General features: G+C 35.9%; 2 protein-coding genes across 9 annotated transcripts; one reads left to right on the top strand and one right to left on the bottom strand.

The window, feature by feature from the left end:
- Nucleotides 1–1,392: 1,392 nt before the first annotated feature.
- scn3b (sodium channel, voltage-gated, type III, beta) lies at nt 1,393–22,846 on the bottom strand (the record flags this gene model as incomplete). 8 transcript variants are annotated; one of them, XM_083549474.1, is made up of 8 exons in its annotated part: nt 14,147–14,311; nt 13,809–14,096; nt 13,312–13,370; nt 11,789–11,955; nt 9,314–9,539; nt 6,012–6,150; nt 3,397–3,488; nt 1,393–2,622 (listed from the first exon to the last, which is right to left on the bottom strand). In XM_083549474.1, exons 3-7 carry the CDS (start codon nt 13,367–13,369, stop codon nt 3,422–3,424), a joined length of 657 nt encoding a protein of 218 aa, XP_083405600.1. In that variant the 5' UTR covers nt 13,370; nt 13,809–14,096; nt 14,147–14,311. The 8 variants fall into 8 exon arrangements, with proteins under 8 accessions (XP_083405600.1, XP_083405601.1, XP_083405599.1 ...); XM_083549475.1 differs by lacking the exons at nt 13,809–14,096; nt 14,147–14,311 and adding an exon at nt 22,641–22,846 and having other exon boundaries at nt 13,312–13,429; XM_083549473.1 differs by lacking the exons at nt 13,809–14,096; nt 14,147–14,311 and adding an exon at nt 22,641–22,842 and having other exon boundaries at nt 13,312–13,391.
- LOC310730444 (uncharacterized protein) lies at nt 18,545–21,087 on the top strand. Its single transcript, XM_083549482.1, has 6 exons — nt 18,545–18,723; nt 18,816–18,902; nt 19,094–19,210; nt 20,474–20,548; nt 20,635–20,733; nt 20,843–21,087. The coding sequence occupies exons 1-6, from the start codon at nt 18,699–18,701 to the stop codon at nt 20,908–20,910; spliced, it is 471 nt and encodes a 156-aa protein (XP_083405608.1). The 5' UTR covers nt 18,545–18,698; the 3' UTR covers nt 20,911–21,087.
- Nucleotides 22,847–24,686: the final 1,840 nt, after the last annotated feature.

The following is a 24,686-nucleotide window of genomic DNA, read 5'->3' as shown; positions in this document are numbered from 1 at the left end:
TTGGTATTTGAGAGAGAACAAGAAAAGATGAGTTGAGTATTATCGACATGGTAAGAAAACCGATGTGAGGATATGAAAAGGAAAGTAGGGGACCAAGTACTGAGCCTTGAGGTACACCAGTGGAGAGTTTGCGTGGGGCAGATGTGGACCCCCCATTACCTGGTATGAGCGACCTTCCAGGCAGAAAGCAAAATGTTCTTAAACTGTTTCATGGATACCAAGGCTCCTAAAGGTAGACAAGAGAGTCTTGTGTTTGACTGTGTCGAATGCTGCTAAAAGGTCAAGGATGATGAGTACAGATGACAGCTTGGCTGATAGAGCAGCATGTAGTTTCTCAGAGACAGCCTAAACTGCCGTCTCTGTGGAATGTGCCACTTTGAAGCAAGACTGATTTGGATCATGGGGGTTGTTCTGTTTTATTATTTATTAATACTATAATCTAGTCATAATGAAGAATCCATGTGTGAAAAATTACATCTTATGATATATATATGATATATATAGCTTGTAAATCCATTACTTTTGCAGCAATAACATGAAGAGGATCCTTGTGGAGGATTATGGCTCACTCTTCTTTACAATGTTGCTTCAGTTTATTTTGGTTTGCAAGCATGTGTTCATGCACAGCTCTCTTAAGGTCCTGGCACAACATTTCTGTCAAGTTGAGGGCTGGACTTTGATGAGGGCAAAGCAACACCTTGATTCTGTTCTTTTTCAACCATTCTGCTAAGTTATAAATATATAACTTTAAAACCACAACAACAAATAACCTTCCAGAGACACATTACATTTATCTTTTATTATACATAAATTTTTTTAGCAGGTTTTACTTTTGTTATATAAAAATAAGTGTATGTGAGTGTGTAAAAAAAAAAAAAAAGTTGAATTAGAATTTGCTAAATATCTTTTTTTAATCATTTTTAACTGTAGTTTTTGGGGCTTTTTCATATACTTCTGTGACATAAACATGCATTTCAGGGTGGAGCCAGAGGAGGTGAGCAGTAAGGATCAAACACCTGTGAGCAAGTAGTGTTGAATAAGCCAGTTTTTTTTTTTTTTTTTCTTTTTTTTTTTTTGTGGAACCTTTAGCCTGTCTTTCAATTTAGGTCTGTGTTTTATGAGCAGGGAGGGAGACACTATGCATTATGAACACAAGTGAATGTGTTGATTCTGTTTACAAACTAAGAATGTGGACCGATTAATCAAATCTACCTTACTGGATTCTAACTGGGCTCAATTTCAAAAACGAAATATACTAAGTGTAATATAACTGGTTAGATTACACACCGGATGATCAGGTGTGAGAAACAAAGTCATTTGGTGGGTGTGTCAGCCATTTGTGGTACTGTTCTGAACTTCTGTGATGAAAAAAAAAAGACAGAAGGGCCGAGATCTGTCAGAATACACAGCTTTGCTTTAATTATAGATGGCAAGCTTTCACAAGAGAAATACAGATCCTTCTGGACAGGGCAAGAAAACGTGTGTCCTCTTATCCTGACAGTGTATTTATATATATTAAACAACGTCTAAAGGCATTATCAGCAGTTTCTGAAGAGTTAAAGTGCAGATACATGGTCATTTTTTTACATCGCCATAATTTCCAGAAGTAGTCTATAGGAACCAATGATGCATTCGCTAGCTAATTATGTCCACACAGTCATACTGATTGGCATTCATATATATGGAGAGTTTGTTAATAGTTTACTTGGAATCCTCTTGTAAACATATGAGTGGAATTTATTTTTCTTTATAATCTAAAAACACAGAACAATAAACAACTTGTCCACAGTAAGTGTAAGGTTAGTAGTGATTACAGAATAAAGGTTCCCAGAGTCAATACATTGTTACTGAGCAATAATCAGCCAACGTGACTTTTAAACATTACCAGTAAACATGACCTCTGTTGATATAAAGGCTCTAAAGGGACATATGCATTTTTGTCACATACTTTATATTACATTTACACAGTCTCATATTTAAAATCTCATGTCCTGAAAAGCCATGATGGACGTGTAGGGTGTAAACACAGGTAACTTATCACACACATGAGCATTATGTTACGTCTAAGCTATTGTATGAACTAATCTGACTACACTGATTATCTCACACTCTCAGAGGCTCAGATATGAACAGCAAAAAGAGCCTGCTCTAAAGCAACCCTGCAAGCTGGTATGAAATGCAATCATTTTTGTTATTTAATTATTTATTTATTTTAAAGAATGGTTTAAACATTGGTGCACATTTTTGAAAAAATCAATTTTGTTCTATCAAAATCAGTAAGAACAAGATTGCGACATTATAAATTTGCTGAGTATGCTGAACATCAAGCAAATACGATTTTTGTGATTAGGCAGTGTGCTAGCTTTATATTTTCTGATTGCTGTTCAGAATATTGAATCTTCTCTAAGGCAAAAAAACCCTTTTTTTTGCTCTCTGGTGTAATTGTCACCTTCGCTGTGAGAAAGACAATTAAGCAGTGAAGAATTTCATTTCTCGTTATGTGAGCAAGATGGCAGGGATTGTGTTTGGTCAGGTTCCTAGGTTGGGTCAGTGCTTATCGCACGCTGGCTGTGTCCCTGCAAAAGATCAGCCTCTTTTTAAGCCAGGAGGAATCGTCAGAACCTGAAAGAGAAAATGACATTATAATCAATATGCCTTAATAATCCATTTGGAATAATGCACATCCAGAACTGAACATTATATTATCTATTTAACACGATCCTGTAACTTCTATATACCCCCAAGAGGAAAGGATAACTTCAGAGATATAATCGATAATAATAAAGCTTCACTGGAATAAATTAATTCTTCACAGAGCATTTTGGGTTCTGCAGAGACGCAATCCGAGTTTCTAGACTGTTCCAGCGAAGGTATGCCTAATCGCTCGGCTACAAATCTGATTAACAAATCTCTGAACACTTCAAGTATCACTGATGAGTCTCTTGATTTAAAACCGGTCTGATATTCTTCGCAAGTTTCTCCAAAGTCTAAGAGATGGAAACAACTCAATGTGGTTGTTCTGTACATCAGAAGAGGTCCAGGTCCAGCTTCACCACCTGGACCTTTGGTTCAGCAGCAAGGATCTCATTTAAACAGCATCCTTCCAGACACAAACATTTGGCATCCTATCGTCTTTGCAATCATGACTGCTGTTATTGGACAGTGTTTCCTCTCACATTTACTACCTAATAGAAATGATTAGCATAAAGTTTCAGAAAGTAGATATCATTTGAGCGAACAGATATGGGAGGATATGGATGGTTTTTAGGACATAGACTTGTCAGAAAAGATCAGCCCTTAAGAAAACATGAGATAGAGGTAGAAAGGGTTAGCCTCACACCATGAGTAGATGAGGGTTAGGTTATATGACTTGAGCGAGAGGTAAATTAAAAATACCGTATTGTGTGTGAGACAACCACTTTTATTCCGTTACTGCAGGACCCGGCGGGTTCTCTTTATTTTCAGAAGGAATGGCTAGGTAGTCTGTCCTGTAGACAAATGGGTACAAAAAAGAGGCAAAATCTAAGAGGGTGCAGCTTCACTGCACCAGAAAATGTAGGCTTTTGCTAAATAAAAACCTACACATCAGTGTAAATATTCAATGCAAAAAAAATTGATTTTTTAGGTTCCCTAGTTTCCTTTGTTTATCCTCCAGGATCCATTGATATAAAAGTAAAATAGAAAACAGTTATAGAAACACAAACATCAGGCAATGGCAGATGAAGCCTCTCAATAATGGAAAGAAAAGTGCTAGATGTGAATAAAGGTTTACAATGGTCTTGGATTGTGTCAAAAGGCAGTGGAAAGGGATAAATATTACAATCCGAATGTAACAGTGTAACAGTGCCCAGTGAGGATCCAGCAATGATTCCTGTCTCAAATGAAGAGCTGATTTGATTAAGGTTCACTAATGCACATAGACCACTGTGGATCGATGCATTAGTGTTGGGAGTGTGGGCTGGTTTAAGTGTGTTGTGTCCATAGCACAGTTTTTCACATTGAAACAGCTCATTACAAAGAATACACTGGAAAACAATCACCAATGACTGAATATACAAATTATTATTTGATTATTAATGTCATTTGCATAGGTATTTACTGCTAACTGTATATTTTATGCAACTGCAATAAACTAACAATTAAACCTTATTGAGAAAGTGTCCACTTTAGGGAGTACACAACTATTACATTTGCAGCATTTACATTTTGCAGCATTTGGCAAACACTCTTATCCATTGCAACTTGTATTTATCTTATTCATACAATTGAGCAGGTTAGGATTTAGGGCTTTGCTCAAGAGACAAACAGTGGCAGCTTGGTGGAACTGGGATTTGAAATCATGACCTTCTGCTTAGAAGTCCAACATTTTACCCACTGAGGTACCACTTTGGAGTATAAATTAGAAAAAGAATTACTAGTTAACTAGTTGTTTTTTTTCTTGGTTAAAGCAAAAAAGTAAATTATACTACACTATATAAAGATGTACACAATTCTTTAAAAAAAAACCTGGTGGCTGAGCTTAATTTGCTGAGTCTGGAACTAAGACTGTACATATTAAAAACTCTATCAACAAGGCTCTGTTTAAAGCTCAATGACAGGTCTTTCCTGGAATTTTCTTTTTTTTTTAATCATGTCCAAAGCCAACCTTAGTAGCATCTAAAAACATGTCCGAATTGACTATTAGCAAGCATACATGGCTCTACAAATAGCTGAATGGATGGTGTCATGCAATCTGCAGAGCTCTTACACAGGTAAATCTGGTAAAGACAAATTTTATTCTGTAACCAACGATTTTATTCAAATTATATTGAGCTTTAAAGCACAATGTAAATTAGTGGGAAATTCCAACTGGAATGTGTAAGGGCGAGTTAAAAAGTCCTGTACAATTCTCTATACAAACTACACAACTCATTTCGAGACTAACCAAGCATAACACATCTGTCTGGTTTTCATTACAGTCTGTCTGTATTTCTTTTTCATTTACCCCCACCTAACTAATCAACAGCTCCCAACAGCAGCAACTACTGACACAAAGATCAACTAATCTATTCAATCCTTTATTTACACTGTCATATTAGTGAACCACTCATCCTCATCCAATAGGTGACTGATTGTAGCAGTATTGGTATGTTCCATGTTGTGATTGGTACTGGCAGTATTTATGATACATGTATTTCAAATATAAAATAGGTTTTTGTAATTTGTTTTTGATAGGGTTGATAAAAATGGTTCCATATTTTGTATTAAAATACTTAAATGTTTTGTATTTTTGTAGGTTGAAAATACTGTAAAATGTCTTTTCTAAGAAGTGATGATGACATCATAAAAATGTGGCCTCTGATTGGTGCCTTCGCTGTAGTTTGCCCAGACTTGTTGAGATCAGAACAGAAAATGGATCCATATGGAAGAAGGTGGTGAAGGTAAGAAATGTGCAGGCTGCCAGCTTTTTAATAGGTGTCTTATATAGCAATATTTGATTGCTTAAAATTACAGAACATTAGAAGTATAATAGAAGTAGCTGTTTAGTAGGATCATGATTTTGCATAACATTGCATGAATGACCGCCTGACACCTAATATATTATTACATTTATGATTAACAATCAAATGATACATTTGTTAGAAAGTTGTTGCTATAAATCCAAGTGCTAATCCAAGTGCTATAATCGAAGTGCCATCAGTCGTCTTCTTATGTATGACTTGTCATTGAGTCAGTGTTGCTGATGCAAAGCAGCACTTGGTGTTACCAAACACTAAGTAACTAAATTAGGATACAATTATAAGTCATTTGTAAGCTGAAAAACATGAAACTGTTGGTTTCTTTTAATACCTGGTGTGGCTGCTGTATTTTGTAGTTTATTTTTAAAACACTTAAATATTATTTAAGCTTATTTTATTTTAAAGTACATTTTGATGTATGTTCGCCCAACAATTGTCCTGATTTTAAAATTAGAATTAAGATCTGAAGCTACTCCCAAACATGTAAAGAAATTCTCTTCTTTGGATACTCACGCACTGTCCTGTGCTTGCTCATCTGATTTGGAGATCTTTCTGTAGCAGTAGATCATCTCAACCAGCAGCCATAAGGTGAGGAACACCAGCAAAACGTACATCATAATCTCTGAATACAGTGCAGTGGGATCTTCACTTGCTAACACACACACACACAACATAAATTAACGCCAGATTAGTGGCTTTATATTACAGTAAACAAAACGAATGTTGAATGCATTTGAAATAATTACATATATAGCTTAAAGGGGGGAATGTTTGCCATAAATTCTTTCAGGAAGTGTGTTGCATTAATTTTCAAGAAAGAGGAGAAAAGGAAAAAAAAGTAGGTGAGTAAGCAACTATTTAAATAATAACATTAATAACAAAATACAGTGCCTGTCAAAAGTTTGGATACAGTTCATCTTTCTTATCATTTTAGACACACGTATGTTCCTTTTGTTTATATGCAACATACTAGATAAAAGGCAAAAACACACAAGATTTGAACAGTGAATCACTGGACAGAATAGTCCAGATTTGACATTGTTTGGTCTAACAGAAAAACTTATGTAAGATGACGAACAGGAAAGAAGATGTTAAGCAGATTGCCTCCCACTCTGTGTTAAATGGAGGTGGAGTCTTAATGGTTTGGGGTTATTTTAGAGCAACAAAGGTTGGGGACTTATTCTGGTTGAAAGCAGAACCAACGTGGACTGTTCCATATTTCACCACCATGCAATCCAATCTGGACTTCAGCTAATTGGAACCAACTTCACCGTAAACAAAACAATGACTAAAGCATAAGTCCAAGCATTATTTAGTGAGCAAACAGTTGGCTAGAGTGTTATCTAACATGGAATATCCTGCCCAGTCACCGCATCAAAATCCTATTGAACTGCTCCCGGTAATGAAATGGATTGAAGTGAGAAAGAAATATACAACTAGTGAAGAACATCTCTGGCAAGTTTTACAAGAGGCAGGGCAAAGTATTTCAGATGAATGTTTGGAGAAATGAACTGTCTGGATGCCAAGAGTGTGTAAAGCTCATATTCATGCTAAAGGAAGGATCTAAAAATAAAGTAAAAAAAAAAATCTGTATCTTTATATATTTGTTTGGTCAAAGTATATCATCATTAAAAACTCACCATAATCATACTCCCTGCTTTATATCTATAAGTACTGCATTATCAGAACTGTCTATCATCACATATTATCCATATGTTACACACACTATTGCTGCTGTATATTGTACAAAAGTTCTAAAGAAACTCTTTATCGTACCTGACGCACAATACTGTTATTTGCACTACTATGCACTCTCACACTTTTTGTACATTACTGAACTGTCATATAATCTGTATCGCTATTTAATACTCGTTCTGTCTATATTGCCTCACATTGTCTGTATTGTCTCGTATAGTCTGTTTTGTCTGGTCTTGTTTGTTTTGTCTTGTATAGTCCAAGCTAAATGTATAGTGTTATGTCTGTATTTTTGAGAGTCACTAACGGCTGGAACCAAATTCCTTGTGTGTGTCAACACACTTGGCCAATAAACCTGATTCTGTTTCTGATACCGTTGCATTACCTAGTTTGTTGCATATAAACTCAAGGAACATGCACATGTCCCTCAAAAATGATAAAAGACTAGGCGTTTCCAGTTTACCAGGCACTGTGCATAAAGTACATTTGAGAAAATAAACGATTTCACTGAAATTAAAAAGTATATTATTAGCTATGATGTTTGTCACATCTCAACAGGAATTAAAATTAATAGCATTCTTTTTGGTGCTAAAAATGTTAAATCGTTTAAAGGTTTCAGTCTAATTCCTGTTATATGCTGAATTAATTTACATTTCATTTTAATTTCATTTGAATATAATTTGAATAATAATTAATAATGCAGTTTAAGTATATTATTAGCTGTAATTGGAAAACCCCTTCAATGATAAATGTTGCAAAAAAAAAAAAAAAAAGAAAAATTATGTATAATTTATTTGGACGAACTCAAATTTACTAAAATTTCACCGATCTGACTTGAATTTAGAAACAAGATGAATTACTTGAGCATTAAAAAATTTAATATTTTATATAATTCTATATGTCTAAACCAATTTGGGGGAAAAAAAATCAAATGGCATGTGAGATATCAGCAAATATTTTCAAAGTAATATATCATTATTTTTCTGTTTGCATTAGCTGTTGTCAGGATGCGATCATAAGCAACATTAGCTTGTTTTCTATATTGGGTTAATTTACACTGATACACGTTGTGATTCACATGCATACATTCCATGCTTAAATATGCTGTAGAAAATATCTTTGCAGGATACTGTAACACATGGAGATCAATGATATGGCAAATTCATCTTGGTTAAAATGAGCAAGAATTAGGTGCAGAGAGTGAATTAACATGACACCAGATTTCTCAGCTTTATCGTCTTCAGCAGAACTGACTAAACACACAATTTATATATGGAATTACATTGATCAGATGTTAAACGTTTAGCTGCTAGACAGAAAAAGTTGAGAACTGTTGGTTTGATGATGCATCACAAGCAGTGCAGTGCATGTAGAAAATCAAACTCTGGCTATATTCACCAAGAACTAATCAATTTTTAGGCCATTTGTTATTTTATATACTGTCATCCTCCTTTTTTATTCATCCATCCTTCATTTTAGATTAAAATGTGACAGCCATGTTGGCTTGTGCACTGCACTTAATGACACTGCATGCATGAAATGTGAAAGCTTTGTAGTCTTGTACAGTAAGTTCACAGTAGGTTTTTATTAATTTGTGTATGAAATACAAAACACCTAAATAAAAAGTTGTAAATTTCTATCTGTGTTCAAAAACCTGTGATCGAGGCACAGATAGAGATAATGCAGTCGTGGTCACATGAGCCAATAGAAACAAATATACATTGTGTAAAGTATATTCGACGTGTCAGATGCTGTGCATTCAGCAGTCTCAAGGCAGGCACCCACAGAACAGTATACAGTACAAGCCAGACTCTGTACATTACCCCTTAAAATAGAACCGGTAGTAACACCTTGGTTAGATAAAACTCATCTCCTGAAAACAACTGCTTTCCAATAAGCAGTAGGCATTCAGTAGTAAAAAACAGAAAAAAAAGCATACTATTATTTGAACAAACACAAAGACACAAAAGGGCAACTATATTTAATGAAATACTATTAAAGTAGTGACATTTTAGCGGGGACAAAATTTCATGATAAATAATCAGCTTGTCACCATCAGATGATCAACACCACAGTGGTCAAAAATGGTCGTTCTACTGTAAAGCTGTAAACTTCCTTACCTTGCTCCCGTACCACCAGCTCAATTTCAATAGTTTTCTCAAACGAAGGCGTGTATGAGTTGAAGGAAAACTGGCGATGCACCACACACTCATACAAGCCGGTATCATTTAGCGTGACATTGGTAATGCTGATGGAGACATCCTGAAGGTCTTTGCTACCGTTCCATGCCAGACGACCCTTCCATGGCCCCTCCTGTTCCTGTGGCGCACCATCGTATAGGTAGATCTAATGGATTAAGAGATGTCAATCTATACTATCCCACATGCATAGGAAGTATTTGTAGAATTACAAACCTTATAGAGTTGCAATATGATTTGTAAAGACCCAACTATATTACAAATGCACCAACTAACTGGCTGAAGGTTGGCAGATAAGTTTGAGTAATGAAAGGATTGAATCATCTTCACTGTGCAATGGTTCTGACTGATGTTTACTTTTATTATTTTATATTTCCAGACCTGTCAAGATTTATATTATTTGTTTTATCAATCCGAAATATGTTTAATGAGCAAAGTGAGCTTATCAACACAGCATGAAGCTGGAATAGTTTGATTATCCACACACAAACACAAAAATCGGCCATAACATTAAAACCACTGACAAGTGAAATGAATATTGATTAATTGCCACAATAGTACCTGTCAAAAGATTGGATATATTAAGCAACAAAGTGTTAAAAGCTGAAAAAATAGTGTAAGAATCTAAGAGCCAAATTGTGATGGCTAATGACTGGGTTTCCAAAATACCAGGTCTCTATGAGGTCTGCCCAGTATGTAGGAGTTAGTATCTACCAAAAATGGTACAATAAAAAGGACCCAGTGAACAGGTGTAAGGGTAATAGACAACCAATGCTCAGTGATGTCTGTGGCAAGCAAAAGCTAGCTCAAATGCTCCAGGACTGACAGAAAGCTTGCGCTGTATGGGGCTATGTAGCTTCAGATGGGTCAGAGAGCACTACTTGACCCCGTCTACCACTAAAAGCACCTGCAATGGGCTTGTGAGTGTCAGAAGCATAATCAGATTTCAATCCAATTGAGCATCTGTGGGATATACTGGACTGTCTGATCAATGAAAGGCCCACCTTATGGAGTCACTGCACAGTAACATGTTTTTTTTTTTTCACATTTTGACTGTATTTGCTACAGTATATTTAGGCTGCTAAGCAACTTACTTGAACTTAGCAACTTAGTCTTCATTTACCACTTAAAAAAATCACTGTATATTTCTTTCCAACTGAATGTCTATAAAACAATCAATTAAAAATAGAATTTTATGAAATGTTAATGTAGCTGGAAATGTTTCGGGAAGTGAGTGGTAATGATCACATACCCCGTGCTGACTTGTACTTTTTAGTGAGCGGCGATCAAGACAAAAGTGGAAAGAGAAAAGAGCTGATGGGAGAGAGACCCAAAGATGACAGAGATAAGAGTGGAAAGAGAAGCGAGAGCATTAAAGAGAGAGAGAGAGAGAGAGAGAGAGAGAGAGAGAGAGAGAGAGAGAGAGAGAGAGAGAGAGAGAGAGAGAGAGAGAGAGAGAGAGAGAGAGAGAGAGAGAGAGAGAGAGAGAGAGAGAGAGAGAGAGAGAGAGAGAGAGAGACTGTGTGTGTGCCTAAAATTAAAAATGTACCTAAAAGTGTTACATAATAAAAAATACCTTTTTTATTTTAGTTGTTTTAAAGACCTGAAATGAACAGTGATCAATTCTGGCACAACAGCAATCTCTATTACTTTACTAACCAAACGTGAAATTCTAGACTTAAACAATGAGCTACATAGCCTATATTAGCGCTGCTTGTTTATCCGTCCTTGTCTCACAATGGCTTAGCAAGGCCAAATGTAGATATGTATATTTTGTGTAAAAAAGATGAGACGAAAGGAATGGAACAGATAGCATTATAAAATGAGTAAAATATATTAAAGGAAAACGTTTGAAGGAAAATAAGTTGATAACACAAAATCAAATAAGATTGAAACACAGTTGATGACACAAATTTATATATTAATATTTTATTTGTGCAATGGATTTTTCCATTGTACAAGCATCTGTACTGAAAATCTATTGAATTCCAGCTCCTGCTTTTAGTTTGCCCCTTGATTTTGTGTGTGTATTTAAACCCTTGTGTTTCTTTGTTCAGGTGCAAAGTATTGTTCCTTGTTAACCTGCCTGACAGGCCGTGTGTGTTCCATGTTGTGATTCTCTGGTTGGTGATCTCGCTCTGCTGCCTGGTTTTGGATTTTGGATTAACCTTAATATATCGCTGTTTGCCAATTGTCTGACCTCTGCCTGTTTACTGTTGTCCTTAAATCACTTATCTGCACTTGTGTCAGTCAGACCACTCATGACATGAAAGGACATTGCTCATACTCAGATAAGGCTAGTGGGAGCGCTGGTGGACAAAAGTAGCATTCAAATAGATGTTGTACAGTATACTTGTGACAGAGTTTTTTCTTCTTTTTGACACATGATGATCTTACCTCCTGGCGGACTGCATCCCGGTCAGGTCTGTAATACCAGTACACCTTAGTCAGAGCAGCGATCTCCTCTCTCTTCATACAAGAGATGCAAGTGAGCTTAATGCGTTTTCCCAACACTGCCTCTGTGTCTGAGGTTGCGTCCACACACACCGATCTGCATTCCCGCACTGAATCCAGCAACAGAGAGTATTAGGAATGCCTGGAATGTATGATCAGACTTTCTTTTCATATTCTTAGACTTCAGACTCAGGTGGGAAATCCCAGGATCCCATTTAAAGTCTGCTAAATATATTATGACATGTTTATTACATTTCATCTCAGTCAGTTTAACATTACAACCCAAATACAACATATAGCCATAATAAAATGGTAGCCTCTCCAGTTTCAAATCAGATCTCACCGAATGAGACTTTATTTTATTCTTTCCTTTGTCAAACATCCAGCTTTTTTTGAAAAGCAGGTCAATTAGTTTAGATTCAGACAGCTGCTAAGGGAGAACAGGAGCATTCATTATTATTTCAAATCTGTCTCCACAGAAATAGTGAAAATTAATTGAGTTCATCAGCTTTCGCAGTGTCTGACCCAAGTCAGACATGAAATGTACACCTAGACAGGACAGGGCACAGTGGAGTACATGTCACTGTGATGAGGAAATTTAAACTTTAGAGCACTGTGAACACAGTCTCCCTTGGTTTCTTGTTTGAGATAGCAGCCATCTTACATAACCTACAGCCCCAAGCACATGCTGTTAACACGCATGACATTTTCTTGTTTCAAAGGTTTCGACAGACAAATAAAAACCAGCGTGATCCCCGAGCCAATGCATTCAAATTTTGCCACTTTTTATTTTGTAAAGCTTTAGTGAATTTATTTTATCCATGATTTTAGGGCTTATATTGGGCGTATATTATGTTAAAGTATTGATTCATATTTTACACATTTTTTTATCCATTTATTTGAATGTAATGTAAGCATGTAATGGATAGACATTTTCAAGTAGTTTAGCTGCAGTAATTTTCATCTTTAGAACATTTCACATATTATTTATCTCCTTGATCTCCCAGGAGCTTTAAGATCTAGGTTTAAATTTTTTACTCTCTGAATATTGTGTTTTAAAGATGCATTACAGAATAATATGAGCGTTTGAAGTGTTAAATACCTTAGCAATGATTTTAAATGTAAAAAAATAAGTCAGTACCAGAAATCAGGTAATATTCAGTTCTGATAGTGATACATTAAAGGTGGAGTTGAAGCAAATGTCTGGCAATGTGAAAATAGTTTAAACCTTTAAACAATATGGATCACTTTATCACAATATGCTTAAATGCAGCTGCTTTTTAAACAAATCTACCTTTTTTTTAATAAAAAGAGGACTCTGGAGTAGAAGAAATTTGATAATTAGAAACAAAAGAATCTACAAAATATTTCATGACATGTTTGATACTGACGTTTTTCCTGATCACAACTCACATTTATTACAACGTACGAGTAGTTTAGATCGCACATGGTCGCAGATATCTTACCAGCAAATACGAGCAGCACAAGAAAACGCCAAAGAAGCGTCTTTTGAGTTGTCATCATGCTAATGGCAGGGCGGCGTCCCCTGTTCACCAGCAAACACACCAAGAAACAAACATCAAACTATTACAACGGGGGGAAAGACAAATGGCAAATCACACTTGAATCAAACCTACTCGACAGAATACCTGAAATCATAAATAAGGAGCGTGTCAGGACCATGGACAGCGAATTTTTAACTCTGGTTGTTAATAATAATAATAATAATAATAATAATAATAATAATAATAATAATAATAATAATTGCGCATGCGTCCAACCAGCCCTCTGGATAACAAATGTTATGATTATTTTATTATAGTTTTCGACGCTTCTTTTGTTATTCATTGATCTAACAGGTGCTGTTCGAGCGCTAAGTGACGCTCAGCCTACATTTTTTTTAAGTTTTGTATATCTATTTATTTGTTTATTTGTGGTTTCAAAAGGAAAGTTTCAATCATACCGCGGGAGATAAACATTACATCCACAGCCCCGAAGACAGGACCCTCCACTCGTTACAACTGACGCTCCGATTGACGGCCGACGTTGCTCATCGCAGATGTTTAGAAGCACAGGACCAGAACCCTACGACTCGTTATGATCCCAAATAATTATTATTGTTTAAAAAGCATCCCTTGTCCTCGAAAAAAAGAGAAAGAGAGCTTTAAGGTTTCAGGCAGAAATAAGAAGAACCTCCCTTTCCATCCATTTGAGTATCAGTAATGATCCGCTGCCAGACAGACGCGCTACACTACACACAGATACACACACACACACACACACACACACACACACACACACACACACACACACACACTCTCTCTCTCTCTCTCTCTCTCTCTCTCTCTCTCTCTCTCTCTTTCTCTCTCTCTCTCTCTCTCTCTCTCTCTCAATCTGTCTCTCTCTCCATTTCTCTCTCTCTCTCTCTCTCGTTCCCTCTGTCTTCATCTCTCTCTCTCTCTCTCTCTCTCTCTCTCTCTCTCTCTCTCTCGTTCCCTCTGTCTTCATCTCTCTCTCTCTCTCTCTCTCTCTCTCTCTCTCTCTCTCTCTCTCTCTCTCGTTCCCTCTGTCTTCATCTCTCTCTCTCTCTCTCTCTCTCTCTCTCTCTCTCTCTCTCTCTCTCTCTCTCGTTTCCTCTGTCTTCATTTCTCTCTCTCTCTCTCTCTCTCTCTCTCTCTCTCTCTCTCTCTCTCGTTCCCTCTGTCTTCATCTCTCTCTCTCTCTCTCTCTCTCTCTCTCTCTCTCTCTCTCTCTCTCCTCTCGCTCTTCCCCATTTTCCCCGCTAAGTAGCCTGTTCATGAGTCTCTTTCATCTCCACTGCGCATGCGCGACAGTCTCACAATCAAACCCCTCTGACTCTGTTCCCAGACAGAGGAGGAAGTAGAGAAAGGAGCGAATCACGTTAGTCAGTCGCTACAAGTGGATCAGAATCCATTTTGCGCCAATAGCACACCTTCATTTATTTTTGTTTTATACATGAAAATGTGCCCTGATATGACCTGTGGACTGGAAACTGGAAAATTAGCTGCTCAGTACCAATTTGAGTGGATTTTATTTTCCTTTTTTACCACTTGAAAAAAATGGAATGCTCCTCCTTCTAAGTAGAGGGTCAGGTCATTGCTGGTCACCAAATCAGTAATTTTATGAAAGGCACCGTTATCTATATTTGTCTATATAATTTTATTTATACAACTGAGCAGTTCAGGGGTCAATCCTTGCCTAAGGGTCCTGCCCTGGCAGCTTGGGATTGAAATTCAAAACCAAGTCTTATCCACTGATCTACACTAAGTGTCACATGAGTATGCAGTCAGACATGAAGCTTGTGCACGAGTTGATGCATTTCTAATTGCTAGTTTGATTATAGTTTGATAAACAGCACAAACTGTCTACTAGTAAATTACTAAATTCACTGTAAGTATAGAGGAACAAAATCTGACAATTGTATGCTGCTATAAGACAATAATCCTCCACAAAAAAAAAAAAAAAAACTTTAGTAATAATAATTGTGTTACAATTAGTGTATTAAGAGGTACGGCTGATCAAAGTAATCATTGTGTTTCATAAATTAGAACTAAAACCAGAGTGTGTTTTAAAAAGTGGTGCCTCTGACACAAGGGAGTAACCTATAATATTATTATATTATAATATTAATATATTGTGTTAAGCAATCATGGGCATTTTACAACACTAGTAATGCACTGACCAATAACTGGATACTTAGAAAGCAACATGTAAATTACAATAGTTGATTCTTGTCTAAAATATCTGAGGAATTATGCAACAGTGTAAATGGAGTATGTGGTGTCAGAGCACATGTGTTAACTACATATTAGTGAAGCACTCATTGGCATCATTGGCTTTGCATGACAGTTTGCATGCACTCGTATACAGATCAGTGAAGCATTCATTGTCATCTTTGACTTTGCATATCAGTTTGCATATTTAGCATCCACATTATCCATGCTCTGATAAACAATATCCAGTCCCAGAACAGAGCAACAGTGGTGCAGCTACGGCATTTCATAGCCAGGCTTTAGCCAGTTTGTTCTGGAACAGAGGTTCATTTTTCCAGTGCTCAAACCCACACACACCTCTTAACCCAGGAGAGGCTTCACTGCAATTACAGCAATTACTTTATGAGTCACACTGAGTGCAAACACTAGGTGCCTTGAAATAGTACCCAGACTGAGATTGGAGGATAGTGGCAGCTGGGAAAAAAAGATGTATGATCTACTACTTATCTTTATGCTGGATCTTTTCAATCCTTTTATACCTTCCTGTACTGAATTTTCCGGATTGGGTAGTTTTTTAATTTTCTATAACAGCACCAATGACTATACTGCCTGCTGTATATTATATTATTTAAGGTTCAAGCTTATTTATGTTACACATACATCATTCATATGTGATGTAATATAGTGAAATGGCTCATTCAAAAATACTCATATTGTGATTACTTAACACAATCTAAATGTAATAAAAATTCATAAAAAAATTTATTTTAAGAAACACCCTATAAAGTGTCATCTTGAAAATAATGACTATGGTAAATTGGCCATCGTTAAATATTTTCTGCAACGTTTTGCTGCACTTTTATTAATTGTAATTATAATTCATTAAAATTTATGTTTAAAAATCAATTAAATAAAAAAAGTTCAATGACAAATGTAGTATTAAAAGAATTCAACAAATCAGGCAATCCTGTAAAAGTAAACCAAAAATATCTCTTTGGTTGTACCAGAATATCACAGAATATGTCAGGCCATATCAAAACACCCCATCATCGATTACTCTTCTATTACTCCACTCGCTGTCACATTTTTTTTTACACGTCTCTCTTTGTATTGTAATCTGAGATTGAGGATTGAAAAAATACACCATTATTCAAATGTTAGGAATCAACTACTAATCTTTTACTATACATCCACTATATAGTGGAAGACAGTATCCTTTAGATTGCTTTTTTTTTTGGTGGGGATAAGAAAGATTGTGCTTTAGTCATGATTTGACAGACCAGAGACTTCTCTCATATGATAGATAGATAGATAGATAGATAGATAGATAGATAGATAGATAGATAGATAGATAGATAGATAGATAGATAGATAGATAGATAGATAGATAGATAGGCAGGCAGGCAGGCAGGCAGGCAGGCAGGCAGGCAGGCAGGCAGGCAGACAGACAGACAGACAGACAGACAGACAGACAGACAGACAGACAGACAAAGTTTGTGGACACCTGATCCTAAGATTTTATGTACTTTTTTTTAAAAACCTTACTATTCCATATTTAATCCAAATTTGCTATTATATAATATAATTACCTCCACTCTTCTGGGAAGATTTTCCACTAGATTTTGTGTGCTTTCGGAAATTCTTGCTCATTCAGTCACTAGGGCCTTAGTAAAGTCAGGTACTGATTTAGGGTGAGGAGGCCTGGGGTGCAGTCAGTGTTTAATTTATCACAAATCTTCCACTCAAAATCTTCCACTCCAACCCATGCAAACCACATGTTTGTGGAGCTTGTTTTGCACATGGGCCATTATCATGCTGAAGCAGGTTTGGGTCTCTTTAGTTTATGTGAAGGAAAACATGTAATGCTGTCACATCCCATGACATCCTTTACAATTAGGTGCCTCCATTGTTGTAGTAACAGTTTAGGGAATAACCACATACACTGATCAGGCATAACATTATAGCCACCATTCAGGCATAACATTATGACCACCTGCCTAATATTGTGTTTGGCCCATTTTTCCTGCTTCTAACATTAACTTTGAGGACGAAATGTTCACTTGCTGCCTAATATATCCCACACATTAACAGGTGCCATGATGAAGACAATCAGCGCTATTTAATCACCACTTATTATGTCATGCCTGGTGGGCATATGGCTGGGAAAAGCGGTGTTCGAATACTTTTGTCTATTTAGTTTAGATTACATTCTGGGCTTCAACAAAGATTTGTTGTTCATTTTACAACCAGTGCTCACTCCAGTGTATTATATGGTTTATTGCAGAATAAAATTGTTGTACTAAGAGATTGTATGCCATCTAATAAAGAGTTTCCTGGTATAGACATGGCTAATGTAGTGCAATTGCATTAGCTATTTTGTGCTGCTGTGGGAGCAAATTGCTGGCAGTCGCCTGAGACTTGGCTCAGGCTAAAAATGGCAGTCCTGGTGGTTGCCATATCCACAAGATAGAGAAACCATGGTAACAGTGATGCAAAATGACAGCATGCTCCCAGCAGCCTAGAGTAGTGCACTCACACAGGAGCAAGGCATAAAACCTTGCTATTCTGTTAAGCCCAAATGCTCCCTTTATATACTTAATATACCATGGGGGACGAAAAAATTTTTTTGCAAAAAAGCACTTTGATTAATGAAATGAGATGCAATTTCCTATTATTATTACTCTATCATTTATTTTAGCATCATAATATGAAAACGTATGATATATCGTATAAATAATGTGTTGTCTTTACAGTGCAATTACAAATAAATCACAGAAATATCAATAAAATGTCCACATTCACTAATAAAATACAACACGCTCATATGACCTATTCTCTAAGTCAGTAATCATGCATGCTGTTTGTTCCCTTAAGATTGTTACTCAACACACAAGAGCCGAGCTCAGCTGTCTGGCTTTTCCTTTCAGTTAATGCACACTGCACATTTCTTCAATTATATAAAATTACAACTATGCTGATTCAAACTTGACTTCCCATTGGATAGCGGTCATGTGACAGTATTAAACAATCGCACTTGCTCTCCGTGCTTCTTCGTCTAGCCTGCACTTTGGTCTTTTATTCATTAAATAGGTTGGCAAGGCATCTTCAGGGAGGCCGAGATGTTTATTACAGTGCTTCATGGTGGTAAGTGCTCTTGCATATTCTCTAGGAAAAACATTTCATTTTAGGCTTATGGCATTATATAAATAATTTATTATTTTTTGTGCAATTTACAGCCAAACAAAGGAGTCTGTTCAACATCAATTGTAAAACTGTAGTCCTTCTAGACTGGATCAAAGTGAAGTGTGGATGTGAAAATGAAGGTAGGTGTCGTGGGCATGGCAAAGTTTTCTTAAGGGTGCCATGTTTACCCTATGTTTTTCTCGTATCGACTTTGAATGACATATGAGTTGTATGTTTTAAAACTGCATTTTATTTGCTCTGAACTTATACTCTGTACACTAATGATAAAGTTGAATCTAATCTAATCTCATATTCTTGTTATCTTAACCAGCTAAGATCGATTTGGCAAATTTGAATGGTCAAGTGATGAATTTGCCTCATCACCCATCTGCAGTTGCTTCCGATCTTTTAGGCCAGAGGGAGGAATACATTCTCATCAGCATAAGATGTAAGAAAATGGAAAGTCTTTATAAAGACACATTAAATATGTACTTTATCCACGCTCACGTCTGGTCTTGTAAGGCCAGACGTAATCTATACTGCGAATGCATGTCTGGAGACTCAATGCCTCATGAAGTTGGAGGTCAGATTCGGGCTATGCAATAAATAAAAAAAAAACACACACACTCGTCTAATCAACAGCGAGTGGTCTATATGGATATTAAACAAGATGTCTGAAATGAAGCCAATACATCACTGTGTAGACATTCAAATCAAATAATTTATGACAAAAAATTATTTGTCATAAATTAGTCCCTATAAGTTTATACCTAACAAGCGTGGCAGTGGCTTTCCTTGAAATATCAAGGAAAAAACTCTGAGATGCTATGAAGAAGAACCTTTGAGAGAAACCAGACTCAAAAGGGAACCCATCAACATCCTGAACATGCATTATTGTGCTTTGTGTGTGGAGAAGAAAACACATGCAGTACAACAGAGTTAGGTATGCTACTTTGTAAGCATACAAGGTACTTATGCTCTATATATAATTAACCAAACTACAGCCAGACTGTTAATAGTTACACTACAAGCAACTACATTAAAGCTCCTTCTTGTTAAACAAGCAAACAAAAATCAGCTGACATTTTTATTTTGTTGTGAATTTTATTGAATGTATTGCATATACATTGTATTACATATATTTTGTATATCAATACAGAAATTTTAGTAATGTTTAGTTTTAATAGGATCCTTAATGTTTAATGTTTAGTTTTAATAGGATCCTTCATTATGAAATGTATTGCTATTTTAAAATTATTAATAATTAAAAAAATAGAATTAAATAAATCGATTAAAATAGAAACACGATATTTTAGGAAATATCTAGTTAGCTAGTTTTTGTCCTGCCATGCTGCTACATAGAAAGCAAGTAGAAAGTAGTGGAAAAGTACCATTATTTAAAAAGCAGCTCATTTACTGACCCACAGCTTAAATGTTCAGTTATGCTAGGAGCATCAATGCTTGTAGCTATCTGCTCTCAAACACAGACAGTTCAAAACCTTCACTCAAACATCAAATACTGAGAACTTGAACATACAGTATACTCAATTAAAATAGCTTGCCTTGCATGAAAAGTGTTGGTGTAGCTTTGTTTTTACTACATCACTGCTTTTGAAAGACTATGCTTGTTAGACATCACATCTACCCCCATAAGACATGGCATATTGTTAATAAGGTGGTGTGGTTAATAAATTATATTTTCTCTCTCAAGGGACCAGTGATCCATCAAAGCTAGTACACACTTCATTGCTTAACAACTATGACCTGTGTGATCCTCAGTGCTTAGGTAAGTTACCTATACACTTAATTCAATGATTCACTATTGATTCACAGCATTGATTCTTGTATTTTGAAAGTGTTTTATGCCCTTAGCTAAATTCCGCGAGGAAACAACTGAAAAAAAACCTTGCGAATCTGCTGAAGAAAATGGGCTCAGCAAAAAAAAGCTGATATCGTCACTGTCCACTGAAGGTAAGCTCTTTAATGCTCTCAGTTCCTTCAAACTCCTTACACTTCTGTAATTATTGTAAAAAAAATTATTTTACTTAAAAATATTCTGCTATATTTCCCTCTGTTTCAGGCCAATCAAGACCACACAAACAAATACGCTTCTCAAGTGCTTCAACTTTTCAGACGTATCCTGTGTAGAATTTTTGCTAGAATTATTTCTCTTACGCCAGTATATGAGAAGCAGAATATTTATAAAATAAACATATTTATAAATAAAATGATGAATAATATTAATAGCTGATAAAAAACCAGTAAAAAGGTTGCTGTTCATGTGGTTCATATAAACCGGAGCAATAAAGATTCTTGATCTCAAAATTGTTTTTTAAAGAGTAACCAGTATATACTTACTTGGGGAAAAATGTGATTGTGGTTATTTTTAGCCAGGGCATGATTGATGGAATCAGAAATTTGAGTGTTTTAGAAACTGCTGACCTTCTGGGATTTTTTTTACAAATAATAAACTCGAGTTTGCAAAGAATGGTGCAAAAAAAAAAAAAAAAAAAGCAACAAACATTCTATTAGTGAATGTATGTGGGCTGAAACAAATTGATATGAGACATCACAAGAGATTGTGACAGGTCTGAGCTAACCGAAAGTCTATAATAACCCGCATAAGCACTCTTTACAATGGTTAAACTGTAGGTTTAAATGTGTTGATGGGCTCCACTCCTGAACAGTTAAGGACTGAAAAAAGTAATATTTTTTTCTGTTTCTTTTCAGTTGTCTGATTTCTACCCATTATAGCCTTAGATTCATGATTTGTCTTAACAGGAATGGAACCCAAATTGGTCTTCTGCTGTTATACACGACCCAGATCAAGATTTGATTCTTTGTACATGCTGAGATTCATTCATTCATTCATTCATTTTCTCCCGCTTATCCGTAATTCGGGTTGCGGGGGCAGCAGTCTAAGCAGGCCCCCGCCTTCGACTGCTGCCCAATCCTCACAGCACCGTCCCTTACGGTCCCTCCTGCAGGTGGTGAGCCCACGGGAAGACATGCTGAGATGCTTTTCTTTTTACCACTGTTGTAAAGAGTGAATATATGAGTTAATATCTCATTTATGGAAGCTCAAGCCAATTTGGCTATTATCCTCGGACCTCTCATTCACAAAGCATTCTGATTAACAAATATAATTCTGTGTAACCTCTTAAATGTTGTATGTGAAATTCCCAGAAGATAAGCAGTTTCTGAAATCCTCGATCCTGCTCATCTGATACAAACATCCATGCCATGATCAAAATTTTATCAGAGCTCTTGACCTGTATCCGCACCACTTATTTGCATTCTGCTGCTGCCACATGATTAGATAACTGCATGAATATAGAAGTGTTTCTATTCAAATGTGAGTGTTGTTAATTGCAATCGTTTGGCACAAGAATGAAGTTGTGTTTCATTTCAAACAGTGAAAGCAAGCATGTTGAGCAAGGGAAGAGATAATAAAAAAGGGATTTGGTAGGATTTCATGATGACTACATGATTTCAAAATAAGAAATCTGATCTTACTTGGTTTAAAGCAAAGGTCCACAATCTTTGCACAGCCAGAAAACACTTACAAAAAAGATGCTATATTAAAAGATTTGTCTTTTTATTTAAATATGATGAACAGGAACCAGGAGGCTTGTTATTCTTAAAATGATACACTCATGAAAACCATTTAAATTAAATTGCCATTGGTTTTAATTTAATATCCAATTTAGTTTGGCCTTACTTTAAAATGACTGGAACCATAACAGGTGCATAAAACCTACAGTTGTAAGATTTCACAATCACTGTGTCTAAGATTTTCAACTCTTAATTTGACCTCGTAATGCTTTAAAATCAATTTTAATGTATGTACATTTTGAATAATTAATGATCACACTTACTTCACGAGTGCTCCTCTTAACTGAGATATTACGCGTCCACCTAGTGTACTACTTCAAAATTCATGCAGCATAACGCTAGACTCTAATAAACCATTAACCTCCATGGCAAACACAGCCCCCTCGCAGAACTGAATCAGTGTGTTTAAGGTTATTCAAGCCCACGCTGTCAGGTTTTGCAGCTGTCTGTGTGTACTAGAGAGAGCCAGGACAGAAATAGGTATAATGACAAGCGGCCCTCCACCCCTGCTCTAGAAATACAGCCTGACAACGTGTTGACAAAAATGTAAGCAACTCCATCTCATAACAGGGAGAACAAAGGCACAACACGAGGCTTGACATTCACCACTGCAGCAGTAAGAGCAACTAAAAGGTATGCCGAGTGTCACAGGGACACTTCTCTGAATTAATCTAAGCGATAGAAATGAGGCAGAATGCTGCCAAGACAACTTAGCAGTGTACCAGCACTCATAAGGAATGAAAAAATACTCCAACTGGCCCTTTCCAATCTGTTTACACTCTGTCCTGGAGGAATACTCGCCTTACTCTGCCAGGCTCTGGGGATGAGTGCATTGATGACATGACACAGATAAGGCAGCAATCGGCAACCTGTGTGATGTCAATCCAGGACTTTATAAAGATTATTCTGCAACTATATTCTTGGTTGAACGTAGGTTTTAATGCTTTTAATGCTAGGGTGTTAAAAGTATGACAATTTGAAGCAAGCATTAACTGTTCTATTATTTCACGTGAACGTGTTGATTAAATGCAACACAAGAACCACATGGGATTGGAACCACAAACAAAAGCACAGAAGCATGTTTTGATTTGTCAGGTGCTGTATTTCCTCAAGAGACAGGTATATTATTAATGATGAGACCTAATAAAATTAAAAAAAATGTAGATTGTGGACAATTTTAGATCAGCAGTGAAATGCAGGATTGAAATTGAGTGCAGTGCAGGCTACAGTTTTTTTTATCACAAAAATCTTTAATGTAGATAATTCAGGACTGATCTGTCAGTCTACATAGTGACACACACACACACACACACACACACACACACACATATATATTTATATATATATATATATATATATATATATATATATATATATATATATATATATATATATATATATATATATATATATATATAGTACAGACCAAAAGTTTGGACACACCTTCTCATTCAAAAAGTTTTTTTTATTTTCATGACTATGAAAATTGTAGATTCACACTGAAGGCATCAAAACTATGAATTAACACATGGAATTATATATGGAATTATATACATAACAAAAAAGTGTGAAACAACTGAAAAATGTCATATTCTAGGTTCTTCAAAGTAGCCACCATTTGCTTAGATTACTGCTTTGCACACTCTTGGCATTCTCTTGATGAGCTTCAAGAGGTAGTCACCTGAAATGGTCTTCCAACAGTCTTAAAGGAGTTCCCCGAGAGATGCTTGGCACTTGTTGGCCCTTTTGCCTTCATTCTGCGGTCCAGCTCACCCCTAAACCATCTCGATTGGGTTCAGGTCCGGTGACTGTGGAGGCCAGGTCATCTGGCGCAGCACCCCATCACTCTCCTTCTTGGTCAAATAGCCCTTGATGCCTTCAGTGTGACTCTACAATTTTCATAGTCATGAAAATAAAGAAAACTCTTTGAATGAGAAGGTGTGTCCAAACTTTTGGTCTGTACTGTATATATATATATATATATATATATATATATATATATATATATATTTATATATATATATATATATATATATATATATATATATATATATATATATATATATATATATATATATATTAGGGGTGTATTGGTACACAGTTCGGTTTAATTTTGGTACAGTTGGGGGAAAAATGCAAAAGATAAAATTGCTTGTCGTTTTTTTATTAACGCGTTTTTTTAATTATTATTAACATTTGAGTTCAACATTTGAACTGTTAAAATTTTTTGAACAATTTTAAATAAAATGCCTGCTTTGTTAAATAATAAAAAAATGATCTATATATCTATTATATAATATCTATTATAA

Source organism: Silurus aristotelis (genome assembly GCF_946808225.1).
Source record: "Silurus aristotelis genome assembly, chromosome: 8".
Taxonomy (NCBI): domain Eukaryota; kingdom Metazoa; phylum Chordata; class Actinopteri; order Siluriformes; family Siluridae; genus Silurus; species Silurus aristotelis.
The sequence above is the reverse complement of the archived record's forward strand: the minus strand, read 5'-3'. Positions and strand labels throughout refer to the sequence as shown.